Here is a 17,618-nt window from a genome sequence, read left to right as displayed (position 1 = left end):
CTAGGCAAGTCACAGCAAGGGTAAGTGACAGTACAATTATGGTCCTGGAAATATCCATGGTAACCACAATTCCATGGTTTCAAATTGTTTAACCCATTATGGACTAAGGCACCCTATAGAAAACCCATGGAAAGTCCTAGGAATCACAACGGTCATGAGTCTTGAAAAATGGTCATATGATCAAACACAACCCTGGCGTTGCATCCGTCTGTTAAGGGAGACGTAACGCACAGGTCACATCCGTCTGTATTCTTGGCTACGACATCAAAGCAGCAACCTGTGCAAACATTTGGCACAACTACCAGATAAGAGACATGACCAGCTCACTGTACCAAAGACACTTTTTCTTTTAGGTGGGGATCAAATAATCTGGTAGGGCGACACGACAGTCTGAAGTACTCGTGTACACACAAAGCTAAACAAGAACCCCAGTGATTTTAAATTCCAGTTTTATTTTCCTCAAAGAAAATCAAAGCAGTAGGTCTAATTTAAACAGGCTTAGAGTACCTGACCGCTTTAGCAAATGGCATCAGCTGCCTCCTTGGTCACCTTGACGGCGCCCATGGACAGGGGGAGGCATTGGAGAGCGGGCAAAAGCAGATTGCTGGGATTAGTGAGGACGGAGGAGCCGGGAGCTGGTTAGACACTGTGCAGCGGATAATCCACCCCTCCCCCTCTCACCCCAGGGACACACGCTTGCCTATATGACTACAGGGCAGTAAAACCAGGCCCTGAGCGAGGCACCATTCATCGTCTGCACTCTGACAGCAAGTCACCTTACAACCAGGGAGTCGTCGTCGGATACAAAGGGTTCCATGTCCCCCACAATGCAGTGTTTTAAGTAGATTTACACACTCTGCTGCTTAGCAACTCCGTGTTGCTCAAGAGTACAAAATGGGCACCAAAAAAATAATAATAATAAAATAAAAAATAAAAATAAAAAATAGACAAAGCCAAGGTTATTAAGAGGCAAAAATTTTCAAAGGCGTTGTAACCCGAGAGATAAAACATTCAAAAAGCAGGGCTTTGATTTAATGGCGGAAATGTCCTTTGATAGACTTGACAATGCACTTTCATGGGCCATTGGCCTGTGCAGTTTTACCGTGATGTGTCAGTGTCCCAGAATGACCTCTTCCTCCTTGGGAGGATGAGGATAGGGTCAGCTGCTGGAACACTGGAGGTATGGAGGGTATCTAAGGACATCAGTGAGTTGAGGGAGGACTCCCAGCCCTTTCCATGGCGGTTGGGGGGGGTTGTTTTCCAACTTTTCATATCATCCTTACGATTTGTATTCCATATGTAAATTGCAATTTTGGTAGAAGTATGCATATTTCAGGGTCTAACTGCTATTTCTCCAAGCTGTTTGTAAAATGATTTCCCACGCGACATGACATATGTTATTACATAATGATCAAAGTATGTTGCTAAATGTTAACACAGAGCTGTCCACAGAGGGCAGAGGGGGAATTGGGCTCTGGAGGCAGGGTTAGGGACTTTTCAGAAAACCCATTTCACTGCTCTTTGCAAACATTTTGTGGCTGTTTTAGATGCTAAAACCAAGAGAACACTGATGGCCGTGAGCCTTTAACGGACCATGAGACATGAAGCAATGCAGATTTCAGCAGGCATTCTGAAGTACCTGTTATTTCTAGTACGGGCAGTTAGGGAACCGTGCTTGCAAATCCACTCTGGATAAAAGCATCTGCTAAATGGCTAAAACAAAATGAAGTGGAATAATACATTCCCCTTTGTTAGATTTTCATGGGGCAGAATGGCGGTGCAATGAGTTGCACCGTCACCTCATACAAGAAGATACAGTTCAGATCAGGGCCAAGGGACTTTCTGTGGGGAGGGTGCATGTTCCCCTGGTTTCCCCCGGGTACTCTAGTTTCCCTACAAGGCTTAAAGACATGTAGCTTAGGTTAATGGCGGTCTAAATCAGGGATCATCAAAATCACAATTCTCAAGGGCCTTGAACAGCGGGTTTTCCACCCTCCATTCACCTGGGAGTCACTTGTGAAGGTGGTCTGGCCAATCAGTAGCACTAATTGTCCAGTTAATTACGTGGGAGAAACACATTTGAGGGCCAGATTTGATGATCTGTGGTCTAAACTGTTCCTGGGGTATGAGGGTGTTAGTGAATGGTGTGTGTGTATGTGGGCCGTGCGATGGTTTGGTGACCTGTCCATGGCGTATTCCGGACTCACAGCCAATGTATGCCAAGATTGGGGGGCGCTGGGAATTGGAGTCTAAGACCTTGACCAGGAGTAAGTGGTCTAGAAAATGGATGTGTGGATAGATGGATTTGCCATTAAAAACACAAACAAAAGGAGTGAGCATGAACGATCCTTTATAGGGCCATGTCATCTGACTCTAAAGAACATATGATGATGCTGGTTTATTCTGACAGCTATTCATCTCCTGAAATATTAAAACTGCTTTGAGAAACCTAATGTAGCCCATGCTATTTTTGTAGCTGTCATTTAGTAGAGTGACTGCCTAATGATGCAAAGCCAGCAGAGCTAGTTCGGGCAGACAACTCAAAGTGCCTCCCCCTCATATGACGCTTACATCTAATGGGAGGGCCTATATAAAGCACCAGCCTTACCCGTTTAGGCCCTTGCTCATTTTGAACGCTCTGCCATGCTATGCTGCCGCATCTGCCCTGAAGCCATCATACAAAGCTGCCCTGCTGCCTGGTTCATTCTGTACACTAAAGCCATCTTTCTGCTGCACTACCGGTTTTGGAATGCTGCCATTGCCCATATTGCATGCTATTGCCACTTTTGCAAGCTGCCTTTACTTGAATAATCATGCTATTCCAAATTCATGCCTTAAAAATATTTGCGCTTCCACCACCAGAGAGCTCTGCTTCTCAAGAGGGGGGGGGGGGTTTGTAGCCACTCCCTGTTTCAGCTAACGCCAAAGTTCGCATTTACATTAAACCTCAACAAATATTGTTTAATTAATTGTGAGTTGTCTGACTGAACTCTCAGGAAGTTGCGAATAACAAAACAAGAAACAAAAACTCATCCCATCTAATGACAGGCGTTGAAAAATAGCACAAGCAATACACACCGTGGTAGTGTTTGATGAGGTTAGGTAATTTTATGCACTTGCTTGCAACGGTGGTGAGAATCTTGTAGTGGTGGGCCACAGCCACTGAATGAATGCAGTGGAAACACTGCATGGGGTGACAACTGTTTACACAACATGTTAAAGGAATTGCAGCAACAAATACGCTCAGACCACAACACTGTTTATCCCTCCCCTTTCTCTTGAACGCACTGAAGTTGAAAGAACCAATTTTCAACCAATGAGTTTGAATTATTGTACAGCTATAGATGTTTTGAAACCCGAATTTAAGAACTATAAACACAGGTGGAGGGGGAGTCAACAGTGAGCCTTTTTCAATGATAGGAAGGGATTTTAATGGTCTTGTAAAAATATTTTTACAAAAATCTTACCTATTGTACCTTTAATATGTCTATCTGTTGCTACTCAAATAAACAATAAACTGTACAAGTGCGCACTTAGCCCGTGCTCACTAACGTGCCTCAGCCAGGATCCAGCACACCACTTCCCACTCCTCACTCCTCTTCGCTCTCATATGAATACACCCCCCCCCAAAGTTTAATCACCAAATCCTTCCCTATTTCACCAAACCTACTCTCCTTATTCCTGGGCTTTGCTTATCTTCAATTCCACCTCACTGCCAAGGACCTCTTATTACAGCGGGTAGAGAAGGGGGGGGGTTTCCATCTTCAAGTAAGTTTAGTCCTCCTCCCCACAAAATCGCCTTAGGCAGAGAGCTAAGGGAAAACCAGACCAAACGACAATTGTATCACCAACGGCACAAAAACTACAGCCAGCATTTACCAATAAGGTTACCTTGTTTTGTTTCCAAGTGTTCCAAAATGTATTTCATACCGCATCGTGTTCCAATGGATACAGAGCAGAATGGGGGGTGGGGAGAGGGGCATTTCAACACCAAGCCATCCATAAATGGACAGGATGGAAGGTCAACTAGCACATTTCACAATGTCAAACGACTTATTTGAAATTCTAATACCGTCCCGATTACAAGGATATAGCACTTGAAATGGCCGAGACGGAGAGGCCCGAGGGCTTCAGTAACGGTACAAGTTGAAGGGGCTTAACTTGAATCACAGAGTGGTGGCAGTGAGCATATTCTAGCATGCAATTCATAATACAGGCAAATAGCAGCTAGGTGGTTGAGGGCTACATGAAATGAAAATAAATAAATAAATAAAAATAAAAAAAATCACAATCAACACCAGATCAGCCTTTGAGGGGAAAAAAAACAAACAAACAAAAAAAACGCCTCCTGACAAGTGGGGGTGGGGTGGGTGCGTGGGCAAATGTATGTACACCAGTACTCACAAACCAGCAGGGTTCTGGGAAGGTAAGCAGGGATTTTAAATGGACCTGTAGATCTAAATATAGGTTTGGGTTTCGCAGCTGTGTTTTGGTGTCACTCTCAGCCTGTGTCAGCCTCCCTCATACCGATGACTGCCGAGCCGCGAAGCAGCGGCAGCTTTTGAGAGTAAAAAAAAAAGGAGGAAGGAAACCCAATCCATTCCTAGACAATTGCCGTCAAAATAAAAGCCAAGAACGAAATGACACCGTCACGCTTAGAGGTAGAGTTCCTTTTAATTGTTTAACAGTGAAACACAACAAAAGATTTGGAATTATGGGGCAAAAAAGAAAAATCCATTCCAGCCATTGCGTCAACAATGCATCTACATCAAAACTTAACCGTAGAAAACATCAGAATTATTTTTAGCGTAGCACCCGTTCTGGGAGAAAACTAATATTCTCCAACTCCCTCAGTCGTCACTGTAGAAGAAAATTGAGTGCTCATTTCATCTGCTCTTAATAAAGGCAAAAAAATTAAATGAGGGAATCAAAATGAACGCTTGCGTTCCTGCGGGATGCTCGCCCCGCCGTCTCGGATTTGAATCCCGACGGGCCCGCTAACCGAACGGCAGAGCCGCGAGGGAACCCCGCCTTTTCACTCCTCTTCCTCCTCCCCCCTCCCCCCTTCCCCCTTCCCCAGCTGTTATTCGGTAGCTGCACAGCTTCTAAGTGAACCTATTTAACACTCCTGCGCTCGCCTCATGCTCCCTGGTCGCGTCTTCATTAAAATGCTAATGGAAAACACAACGCGTCGTCCGGGGAGCGCACCTGACACACGGGAGATCGGGCGGCAGCAGCGTATGTAGCGTGCAAATCCTACACGATAGAAACAAATGGGGATGAGGTGGATTATCGCACAATGCCGCTTTTGGTGCGGCACGGTGGTCGATGCCAAGAAGTGCGAGTCTTTACTGACATGTATCCAGACAATAGAGAAGCCGTTTCAAAAAGGGTCTACCTCCACAACTGAAGCACGGGCGGTGCTGCTTGTTAATCCCGCTGTAGAGCCCAGAGCGGGTAGTGTAATACTAATACACATTTATGAGGCTGTGACTGGATTAAAAACCAACCGAGTGCGCGGAACAAAATGGCTATCGCCAGTGAAACGTACTTCATAAATGGGGACGGATGATGCCGTCAAATGCAGAACTGTGTAACCACGTCAACAGCAAGATTAAATACAGGAGACCAGACCTCGAATGTCTGCAGGTTTGTAGTGCACTGATAACAGGACTGTTTGCCCCAGTTTAAGAACAGGACAAGAACATCATGTGCGATTTGCAAAAAGAGAAAGCTTTTGGCCTCAAAAAAAGTGTTGACAGAGCAACATCAGTAATATTTGTAAGCGTGCCACGCTACAAGCCTGTGAAGCAATCTTGGCTCAACCTGAGCTGCAGAGCTGGGCTCTAATGAAATGTGGTTCTGTTGAAAGTAACAGAAGAATAAATTATTTAGAAGAGAGGGAGCTCGCACCCCTTTAACTAGCGTAGAGAGCACAGCCAAAAAACATGCCCTGGTGGCTCCTCTTCCCATTTCTACAGTTACTGGAGTCATTTCAAACATCATTTACACAAGGATTAGAGCATAGACTGGTGATAGATAAAGCAAACAACTGCCGCTCCTTCAAGCTGGACAAGGAATAAGTCCATTTTGTTTGTGCTGGCTTTCAGGTCTGGCACATGAAGGCCTAGGGAGACATCATATGATAAAATATCACCAATTTCTCATGCCTAGAAATGGGTAATGACACATGAATGCACTCATTTCAAAAATGCCAAATATAATCTTAGAGCAGCGTAAGCAAAGTTGGCGATACTAGTTTTCCTACCCCTTCTGCAATATGAGGTTTGAATATTTTATATCAGAGGCAAGACATTACTGTTGGGGAGATTGAAGGTGTCCATGCAGGGATAAACCGATCCAAATGCACTGACACAGCGCTTTCAGACCAGAGGCATTTCCTCAATGGTAATGCTATGGATACAGGATCCATAAAATATCACAGGGTTATAGTCTTGCCATTATTTAAATTTATGGAAGGTGGTTTTTTTTGTGATTAAGATATTGACCTCATGTCAGCTGGCAGCAGAAGTGAGAGTAAGCAGAAAACACGCAGTAGCCCTGCTGCACACCTCAGCAATGGAGGCGGCCGTTAAATCACAGGGATCAGTTCTCAAAATAAAGGCGTGCGTTTGCCAGACTGAGGCACAACCCAAAAAACTATATTTGCCTATTTAGCACAGAACATTCACAAAAATCAGCAGACCAAAAGTTTAAAATGAACTGTCCAAGTAGGCCTACCAAATCTTTTCTATCCTTTACTACATTTTTTTACTACACACTACAAACTTGTCCTTGAGAAAAAGCAATTGTGGCTGGATGCACACACATTTATAAATCAGCTAAGTAAGCATAATTGATTTTTGTGCATTTATCTTTCCCTAGGGTACATTTCCCTGTACATTACTAAGGTCAGCAACTGATAATTAGAATAAGAACATGCATCTGATCACTAATTTAAAAACATCATAAATAAATAAAATTAAGAGATTTGGGTTCTGCTACAAAGCTCTGAATGTAAAGAAAAGCTTTTCTAATGTTAAGTAATTTTAGCCTAAATATCACTTTTTTTATTGGATTTATGAAAAATGAAGGGGCCAATTCCCTCTTACAAGCCTTCAAGGGGAAGTTTAATTCCCTTGATCTCTTTTCTGATTTCTATCCAAGGTAAATGAATTAGGCTAGACATTCTCAGTTAAGTACATTTAAGTGCCTCAATAGTCAGTCTGCATTTTTCAGCTTTACATCAAATGTTATGTTATCTAAAGTCTGGGAATGCAGCACAAAGCAGAGATGCCCAGAGGCCTAATCGTAACTGCAGCAGAAAACAGTGGAGCACCATTTTCCACAAATTCTTTATTCATTTTTATTTCACCTTTATTTTACCAAGTTATTCCCATTGAGATAAAAAATCTGTTTTACAAGAGAGACCTGGCCAAAAGAGCAGCACATCTAGTTTCAGACAATACAACATAAAAGCATAAAAGTACACAAGTACAAGCAGAATGTGCTAAATATAATCAAGCGCAAAAAGCAATCAATTTCCAACTATAAACATTTGGCTTCAAATTCACTAAGCGTGACCAAATCCTGAAGTTTTAGCTCTTTCTGCAGGCTATTCCAGGCAGAGGGTGCAGAATACATAAAGGTCTTCTCGCCAGACTCAGTGCGAGCTTTAGAAACAGCCGTAGGCAGAGAAGCTTGAGACCATAACCTATAAGTGCCTCCACATTTTTGTAACATAGCCTGTAACTACATAAATAGGAGGGGAGTTTTCTTAAAATGACTTTATAGATAAAAACATACTAGTGACTGTGCCTTCGTATGGACAAAGCGGGCCGATTGAGTTTGGAATATAATGTACAATGAGTAAGAGCTCTACCATTTGTAAAGAGTTGAGGCATTCATGTACAACGGATCACCACAATCAAGAATGGGCATAAAAGTAGCAACCACCAATCTCTGCCTGGCATCAAAAGAAAAATAAGACTAGTTCCTAAAATAAAACCCTAGTTCTTTTACCTGGTGCTGAATATGAGGCTTAAAAGGAGGTGATCAATTAAAAATATTTGTAAGTGGTAACAGCTTCAATTACAATGATTTAATGACATCTTTCTGGAGTTTGAAAAGACCATGATTTTTTGGTTTATCTGCATTCAAGACAAGCTTCAGTCAACAAAGCTGAGCCTGCACTACATCAAAAGCAGCATGCAGGTATACATGCGCCTTTTTTAGGGTGAGAGCACAGCAATAAATGAGTGTCATCAGCATTGAAATGAAAATTTGTACATTTGTACATTCAATCCCAGGACAGTCAATATAAACTGGAAATAAAATCGGACCGAGAACTGAACCTTGTGGGACTCCCTTACCAACTGTAAGTTAGATGCAAGGCCATCAAACTGTATACTAGTATACTGTATAATACTATATCATATGATCATAACTGATAAATGGCAACAACAGGTCACATCGAAGAAATTTCAGTAAACAGTAAAAACAGTAAAACATTGAGCTGTGTGTCTGCAGTTCATTTCCCACCGTTTTCCCTGCAATCGGGTTTGAGGATTTATTTTCCAACTACTGTATAGGTCAATGGTTGAGTTAGCTTAAGATTCATCAGAAGTAAGTTATTGTTGGTCTGTTAGAAAAGCCCATCTGTGGCAGCCAGCCAGACTGACCCCGCATGAGTGACAGCCCTTGGGCCTGTATCACAAAGCCGGATTACTTCAGAGTTGGCTGGATAACTGCAGAGTATAAACAGGAACCACTCCTTTTACTTCAGTGCATGTTCAGGATTTGGAAGGGTTCCAGGTTTTACTTAGTGCAGTTATTACATTTCATTACATTATAGGCATTTGGCAGATGCTCTTATCCAGAGCAAAGTGCATACTCATAACCAGGGACAAGTGTGCTGAAAGACTCTAGAGGGAAGAACAGTTTCAAGTGCTAGGAAATACCACATAGACAAGGACTTGGGACTTATCCAGCTAACTCTGTAATCCTGCTTTGTGACACAGGCACCTGGTCAGGCTCATATCCCTGCTAAACGGGGGAAGACGTGGAGAGCAGAGTCAAAGCAAAAAGCCTTACCGTGCTTTCCATGTCTGAGAGAGAGCATTTGGACAGGGAGGACTCGTCCAACACCGCCGACTCTGTGATGGAGTGCTGGAGGACGGACGCCCACCCTTCGGCGGGCGAGGTCTGCGTGGAGCGCGACTCCGAAGACACGCTGCTGAAAGACACCTCCTTCACTGGGGAGGAGCAGCGGGAGGCGCGGGACAGGTATAGGACAGCTTCCCTGCTCTTCTTCTCGGGTGGTGGAGAAAAGCTCCTCGACTTATGTGGCAGGGACCTGGAGCGGGAGACCCGCCGTCCGCTGCCGGAGTCCGAGCCGGCCTTGGCGGGTCTGAGGAGGTGGGTGCAGCTGGAGGACCTCCGCCTTCCGCCGCCGCTCACCTCCGGCTCCGCCCAGCCGTGGGCCTCCAGCAGGTGACGGAGGAAGAAGCTCTTCTCCAGCGCCAGCTCCTCTCCGAGGCGTCGGACGAGGGCGGCCTGCTCGCCATCCGTGTCCCGCCGCAGCTGCTGGAGTCGCCGCTCCAGCCGTCGGTAGGTCTCCGCGTTGCCCAGGCAACCCCCACAACCCTTCCTCGAGGAGCCGGACTTGCCGATCAGCTCCCGCGCCAGCTGGCGCTGCAGTTCCCGGGCCTGCCTGCGGGCGGACTCTCGCTCCTTCTCCAGGCCACTCCCGGCGGCCCGCAGCTCCTCCCCTTTCCGCCGCAGTATGGTCCGCACCTCGGCCTCGCGCTCCTTCTGTAGAGCCTCCCTCAACCGCAGGAGCTCCAGGGCCTTCTCCTGCTCGTGCCTGGAGGTGAGCTCCCGCTCCGCTTTCTGCTGCTCCTGCTTGGCCGCCTCGCGGAGGCGCCTCAGCTCCACGGCCAGCTTCCGCTGCGCCTGCCTGCTCTTGTTTTTCTCCGCCTCCAACGCAGTGCGCAGCTTCTCGACCTCCCGCCCCTGCTCGCCGCGGTAACGGCAGGCGGCCTTCTTGGATGAGAGAATAAAAGCGTTACCGCCGTCCTTGCCCATCGTCGGTCAAGCCCTGTCACAGCAGCACAGCAAACGGACAGGGAAGAGGAGCCCCACTCGGCTCCGAGGAGGACATGGGCAATTTAAAATGGCGGGCTGGAAATGGTTCATGCAGGATGTTCTGGAGGGGAAGGGGAGGGGGGTTAAGCATGCAGCATGCAGTTATGAGGCCAGTCAGTTGAAGAGTCCATGGAATGAACGTCATTTTTTCATTAAGTGATGTCAGCATAGAATGTTTGTTCAAATGAAAAAGGTGAAAAAGCTAAATTACATGCTTATATGAAGTAAATGACAGAATGATGAAAAGAACAAAGTTAATATTTAAGCACACAGGGTGAACATAAAACCCTAACAAAAAAGGCTAATCCAGGAATGGGTAATTCCAATTTAATACACTTCTGGACCGCATGGTCACAGATTGTAATGAGATTTAGCATGCTGATTTGGCCTCATAAGAAACCTCTGGAACAGAAATGAGCCTTCTCTCAGATTGTAAATCAGTTAATCTTGGAGATATGGGCTAACAAAGTTTGCACTAATTTGCATGACTCCATGACTTTGACTTGGCTTATCTCCATTATTGTAGGTCATAGAGAAATTGTTTTTATCACTTCGTAGGTCTTCACCAGCTCCATCACATTCTGTTCACACCGAAATTAAAGGCAACAGGAGCTATGAGTGATTATAATCTTGAAATCTGATTTGAAAAAATAAATAAAAAATAATTAATTTACAAAAACAAACCATCTTGGATATTTGTGTCATTGCAGAGATATCATTACTTATCTGAAGTAGCGTCACATGACCCTGGTTATGTGTTCTCCTGGGTAATTAGTGTTACTGATTGCCCAGTATGTATTGACACAACTCCCAGGTAGATGGAGGGTGGAAAACCCATTTAGTCCATATTAATCCATGTAATGTTACTTCAGATAAGTAATGATATCTTGGCAATGACACATATTTCAAAGACAGAATTCTCGGGAGAGGATGTTGACATTATAACCTAACTTAGGAGAAAGTTTTATCAATTTTTAAACATAAGTTTTTTCACAAATCAGATTTCAAGATTATAATTACTCATACATACAGTACATAACTGTCGGCATTCATTTTGGGGTGAACAGAATAGTGTAGATGTCAAAGATAGGACTGGTGAAGACCTGTAAAGCAATATAAGAACCATTTCTCTATGCCCTACAGTAATGAAGATTGGGCAAGTCATGGAGTCATGCAAATTAGCACAAACTTTGGCAGCCCATGTATCCCAGATTAATAATCAGAGACAATATTAATATTATTATTCCAGGTGTTTCTTATAAGGCCAAATTTTCATGCTAAATCCCATTAAAATCATTAACGATGCGGTAGAAAAGTGTGCCAAGTTGACATGGAATTACCCAAATACACCGGTTAACAGCTTTCTGAAAGCAAAAAAATACCAAACAGGACCTACAGGGTTTCAGAGCCACTGTAATACTTTAGGGGGCCTGCACCCTTCCTGGGGAGCCACAGGGGCAGCTGCTTCTCTCTGCTACTCAGCACTTAATTGATTGAAGCAGCCAACTACACAGTGAAAGGACCCCACCAATTTACAGGGTCTGAATTTTAATTTAACCCTCCTATTATGTTAAGATTTTATGACTGCCTTTATGTTGGGGGTCTAATTGAGCAGCAGTTTAAATGAACACACAATTATTAAATAATAGAAATAATATAAATATTTTGACACTTTGGTTGTCGCCTTCTTATTGTTTTCAAAATGACTAAGCTTTTATCTTAGAGCCGAAGTTACAGTCAGTGAAAGTCTGGCACCTGCATGGGAAAGTGCCACCGGAAATGTGAACATGAAATCTGAGAAAAATAAAAATTTTAATTTTATACAGTTACAGAGGGTCAAAGGAACCCCACAACACATTTGTATGAAACATTGGTACAGGATTTAGCAGTATATTTATTGCAAGTTTACTATTTAATCCCACCAAATTAGGAAATTCGACAAATCATACAGTATCAATATGAAACAAGGTTAACTGATTTTTAAGAGATGTCAAATATTAAATGGGGTCATATTGACCCCAAATATAATAGGAGGGTTAAGGTGCAAAGAGAAAGGAGCAGACCCCTGTGGATTTCCAGTACAAAATGCCCCTAAAATATCACCTTGACAACTTAACTGCACTTTCACATGGCAGCAGCTCTGTATGCTGACACACATACAATATGACATGCATATTTTCTGACTGCTATGATGACAGCATACCATCATCCCTTCCCAATTATTTATTCAGTGTCAGCAAACTCACAACACTCAATATTTGATTGAATATTTGATATTTGAATTTTAACCAAGACAAATAAAATAACTGATAACACATAGTTCAATGCAATGTCCACTGCAAAAGTTCCTTGTAAATTCTCACTAAAGCGGATGAGGAACCACAACAAGTTATGGGGTGTAATCTGGACTGAGATCCGCACACCTGTACAAACCCAAAAAGATATTTGGCAGTCAGTCTTACCTATAGATTCGGAAACACCATTTTGAAACGCTGTCTTGCTTTCCTCACCAAACCTGGGAACAGCAAATAGGTATTGTGTACATGAACAGTAACAGACGTGGAATCACCAATGAGAAAAATGACCTGACAAAGCAACCGGATTCCTCTTTGTTTCTGTAAAAGGCTAAACATAATACAAAAGCGATACACACCCATCGAACATCAATGAAGACTAGTGACGCAGGTCGCCGTGAAACGTAACTTAGACCAGACTGCACCTAGATGCCATATGTCTAACGCAGACCTTCGCCCCTGACAAAACCCATGTGCTGCGTTGACATATGGGTAACCATGAATAGTAAATACCGACAGTCAGGTCTTTGTAGGTTATATGCAATTCCGTAAATATATAAATAGGTACGTTTTTAGCTACATCACACAGGTTCCGTCATTTAATAAGCATGTTATGTTAATTACAGCTGGCGCTTAAAAACGGAGAACAATATGACGAACCAAGCTAACTTAGAACGTAGAACCACCGCAATATTCAGTGGAACCACCTCCTCAGCTCGTATGCAATACAACTGCTAAATAGTGTTGCATCTGGTATAATCATTATCTTTTAAAACAGAAGCCAATCATTGTAACAGTAGAAATAACTAATTAGCTAACAGGCCAGCTAGCTATGAGATATAAAAGCTTCCAACATTGTGGGTAGCCGGTGTGCCACCCGGTCAAATATTCGCATTAATACTGCGTAGTTTTCGGGATAGCGGTTAAAACTAACCAGGAACATGAGAACTGTGTAGGCTAGTCTCTGCAAGGATGCAACTGGTGCGCCCAATCGATTAACGTTATTGTCTGTGTGCATTTAAAAATGCCCCCGACGTCCAGGAGGAAATTCAAAAGGAAACGTTTCAGCTAACTGGTCAGCCACCGTAATGGATAAAATACGAGTGTTTCTTAAAAACAAGTAGCTATACGCTATATGTAGCGAACATATTATTTAGACGTGGCGAAATTATGTAATCTAGCGTTTTGCCTAGACATAGCTTGATAGCAATGTTAGCCATCATGTTATCTTATCGATTCAATTCCAGTCGCTATGGTAATTAGCTAGGTAACGTTAACTAGCTACCTTGGTGGCAAGCCTGCGCAAGTAAACTAGCTAACTAACAACACGTGTCTACTTTAATCGAGCTAAACTGTTTATTTTCGCAGCTCGTGTTTTGTATACAAATAATAAAACAAACTTACCTCGTTAAACCAAAAGAGAAAACTTTACAAATGCACCACACTGCACACAATATTTCAAATGAGAAGCATTTCAATCACCCTTATTCATGGCTAGAAAATGTAATAATTACAAACACTGGGCTTTATTTTTCATGAAAACCGTTCACGCCACGGCAATGTCCACACACTAGAAGCAAGAAAGGAGCCAGACGAACGTTCATTCGGCAGCCCCAACTTTAAAAGGCATCCCGTCAGCGACGACAAAAATCTTTTTCTGTAAACTCAGCGCCTGCTAGTGGTTGAAAACGACATTTTGTTTTCTGTAAAGGATCTTTAATAAACATGAGCTAATTGTCTGAATACCAGAAATATTTAATGCACTGAATTTGCTATTTGCCAAGAAAATAGAATTGTTTGGAAAATATCACGGAATAAATGTTTCTGAGAAAGTTATCCAATAATTATGCCTTTTCAAATTATTGAGGAGCATAATCTCCCATTTTATGCTACTCCGTAATTAGAATAATATCATCAGTATAAATGTCGTTCAGAGTAAGATACAGTCGATGTTTGTACCCTACAGTGAGACAAAAAAGGAATAATTCATTTTTGATCATTAGGAAGTGTTCCAGAAGGCCACATCTGTCATTCTTCTAAAAAAAAAAACAGTTTTTAAAATTTCATTCATTAATCTGAGTGAAGCTTTTTGTTTATCCATGCCATGTCACCAGGGTAAAATTAAATCTTAACATAAAATGCTACTTAACAAAATATTTCCGCTGGATTTTGAATGCCATGCAGTTTTGGTGGCTCTAATTTACATTTGATCCTGCATAGGAACTATTTAAGTAGGAACTATTTAGCTACAGCCTATATCACTTTATATAGACTACGAGTCAAAGATTTTAATACACCCACAATTTTTCAAGCATAGATTTTTTTATTTGACATAAAAGCACACCCAGTTCAATGCAAAGGTATTGGGGCAATTGTGTCAAATTGTTTTTGTTTTTTTAATTAAACAATGACTATGGGGCAAAATTCACAATGTCTGCCTTTATTTCATGTGTATTTTAACAAACATTGAACTACATTACACCCATCCCATTCAATGAATCCCCCTATTCCAAGTCAGCATAAGTATTAGGACAAATGCCTGTCAGCTGTTTCAAATTTCACAGGTTTCATTTATAACTGTATTTGTAAATGGAACTAGTGTGTCAGGGCATGGGTTGCATCCTTTGGAAACGTTTGTAGAGTCTACTTTATTAGTTAAAAGATACAAGATAATATGAGGGCCAGACAACTGAGTATGACAGCTATTGTGAGGATGAAAGAAAAAAAAAGTTGTAGAATGTTTGTACATTGCAAAGTCAACAGAATTGAATGTCCTAAAGAAGAGGACACATGGAAGATTCAGGAATAACCGTTGTTCAGTCTGTCAGTGGAAAACATCAGAAAGTGTTGACAGGGATAAAAAATCCTCAGTTGACAGCTGGAGTAATTGCTAATGATCTCCATACATTGGGCTGAAGGCATCACAGAAGACTACTACGTGCAGAAGACTGAGAGAGGCAAATTACAGAGGCTACACTTACATGCAGAGGTAAACCTCTCATCAGCACCAAGAGAAGAAAGGCGAGGTTAGAATTAGCAAAGATGCATAATTAAATGAGCCTGATGAGTTCTGAAGACAAGTCTTATGGAGAAATGAGACAAGGATAAACCTTCACCAGATTGATAGAAAGGTGAAAGAGCTCCATTGGCATAATATGGTTAATCTGTAAAGAATGGTGAAAGCAGTGTGATGGCTTGGGCCTGTATGGCCGCATATGGAACTGGTTCACTGGTTTTTATTGATGATGTAATCAGTGATAGCAGCAACAGAGTGATAGACCCATATTGTCCACCAATATTCCAGAAAATTCCACCAATCTCTTTGGACAAAAGATTATCATCATGCAGCAAGACACATTTCAAGAGTGGCCACCCCACTGAGACTGCCCTACTCGCGGTCACCAAGGTTCTCCACTCTGCTAGAGCCAAATCCCTCTCCTCTGTCCTCGTCTTCCTTGACCTGTCGACCTCCTCTGATACATTCAACCATGAGATTCTGCTCTCATCACTCACTGGGATGGGTGTCACAGAACTTCCTACCTCTCTGGTCGTTCCTACCAGGTGACATGGAGGGGCTCAGTCTCTGACCCACACCCCCTACAAACTGTGGTCCTGCAGGGCTCAGGTCTTCTTTCTATACACCATGTCTCTTGGTTGTGTTATCTCTTCCCATGGCTTTTCTTACCACTCTTATGCTCATGACACTCAATTTTAAATTCCCTTCCCTCCCAAGCCGCTCCTGCGGGTCCAGAATGCTGCAGCCCGCCTGACCATCAGTCAGCCCAAGTCGGCTCATGTCACCTCACCTTTCATTGGCCTCCAGTGGCTGTCCTATTGCTGCATGCATCTGCTTCAAGGCACTAGTGTTGCCATTCCAGGCTGCTAAGGGGACTGCCCAGTTACATGTTATCCAACCACATACCATGATCTGGGGTGTTTGCTCACACTCATTTCATTTCTACAGATGTGTTATTTTGGGATATATGGGATATTATATGTTGAGAGGAATTCAAAGAGCATGTTGGAATTGATAATGGCTTCCAACATTTTAAAAGTATGAGGCATTAGAAATAGGGCCACCAGTTTGTCTCTTTGAGTATGTAATATAATATATAGAGCAGGGGTGCACAGCAAGGGCCGATCCGCTTCAGGATTTTGTGCCAACTTCTAATCTTAATGAGTTAATTAGCTAAATAATGTCTTGATCAGACAGCTACAGCTACAGATCGCAAGTGTATCCTAAAGATTGTTCTGTGCTCACGTACAGGAGTGAACCAACATAATTTATAGAGCGATCAGAAAAATAAATTAAGGTAATTGGTTGGAACAAAAATCAGCTCGCAGACTGGCTCTCCAGGTTGTTGTGCACCCCTGATATAGTACATCCAGACTTTAATTGCTCCCTAAACACCAGCAAGACCACTTTGGTCTGCCAGCTTGGGTCAACTTGTGGTCTCCTCATTTCGAGCACCAAGTGGTCAAGCTGCACCCTCACGCCTGTTCTCGGTTTTGATACCTCAGTGGTGGAATGACTTGCCTACTTTCAGAACAGCAGAATCCCAATATTTCGACGCATCTTTTCAGACTGTACGTCCTCCCTCCTGATCCCCCCCCCACACTATATTCCTCCTGTACACCCTTTATTATATATTATAAAACCTTGCACTTACTATGACTATTGTTTTTGGTTAGAACTCTACATTTGTGTTTTGATATTTATGGATTTGATGCTTTTTTTTGTTGAAATTGTACTTGTAACTTCGCTTTTGGTTAAAAACGTCAGCTAAATGACTGAAATGTAAATGTAAATGTTTGATCCTTACTCCTGGTCCTGGAGAGCTGCATGGTCTGCTGGTTTTTGTTGTTATTCAGCATTTCAGTATCTCAGCAAGTGATGAGTTAAAGCAATTGATTAAACAGTTAATTCAGGTCACCTGATTTCTTGGCTGGAGTCGCTGATTTTATGAAAACAACCAGCACTTCAGGACCAGGATTGAGTATCAAGGCAGTAAAAGAAAAATGTATCCATATAAAGCAGGTTTTTGTTTTAGCCCATTACTAAGACACCTGATTATACTTAAGGTATTCACTAAACACCATGATTGTTTAATTATAAATGTATATTTTGTCATTTTTGTGCAAGCAAGACAAAATGTTTTGTCAATCATCATCTGTGCT

At 42.6% G+C, this 17,618-nt stretch overlaps 1 protein-coding gene across 1 annotated transcript in view; it reads right to left on the bottom strand.

The window, feature by feature from the left end:
- The window catches only part of LOC133133295 (peripheral-type benzodiazepine receptor-associated protein 1-like), a 108,172-nt gene extending 94,139 nt beyond the window's left edge, over positions 1-14,033 (bottom strand). The window contains exons 1-3 of the mRNA XM_061249402.1: positions 13,845-14,033; positions 12,609-12,661; positions 9,094-10,207 (exon numbers count right to left, since the gene is read on the bottom strand). Coding sequence (XP_061105386.1) covers positions 9,094-10,086 — 993 coding nt within the window. The 5' untranslated portion in view covers positions 10,087-10,207; positions 12,609-12,661; positions 13,845-14,033. The remainder of the gene's footprint in view (positions 1-9,093; positions 10,208-12,608; positions 12,662-13,844) is intronic.
- Between the last annotated feature and the right edge of the window lie 3,585 nt (positions 14,034-17,618).

The sequence above is a fragment of the Conger conger genome, chromosome 7, assembly GCF_963514075.1.
Source record: "Conger conger chromosome 7, fConCon1.1, whole genome shotgun sequence".
NCBI classification, from domain to species: domain Eukaryota; kingdom Metazoa; phylum Chordata; class Actinopteri; order Anguilliformes; family Congridae; genus Conger; species Conger conger.
The sequence above is the reverse complement of the archived record's forward strand: the minus strand, read 5'-3'. Positions and strand labels throughout refer to the sequence as shown.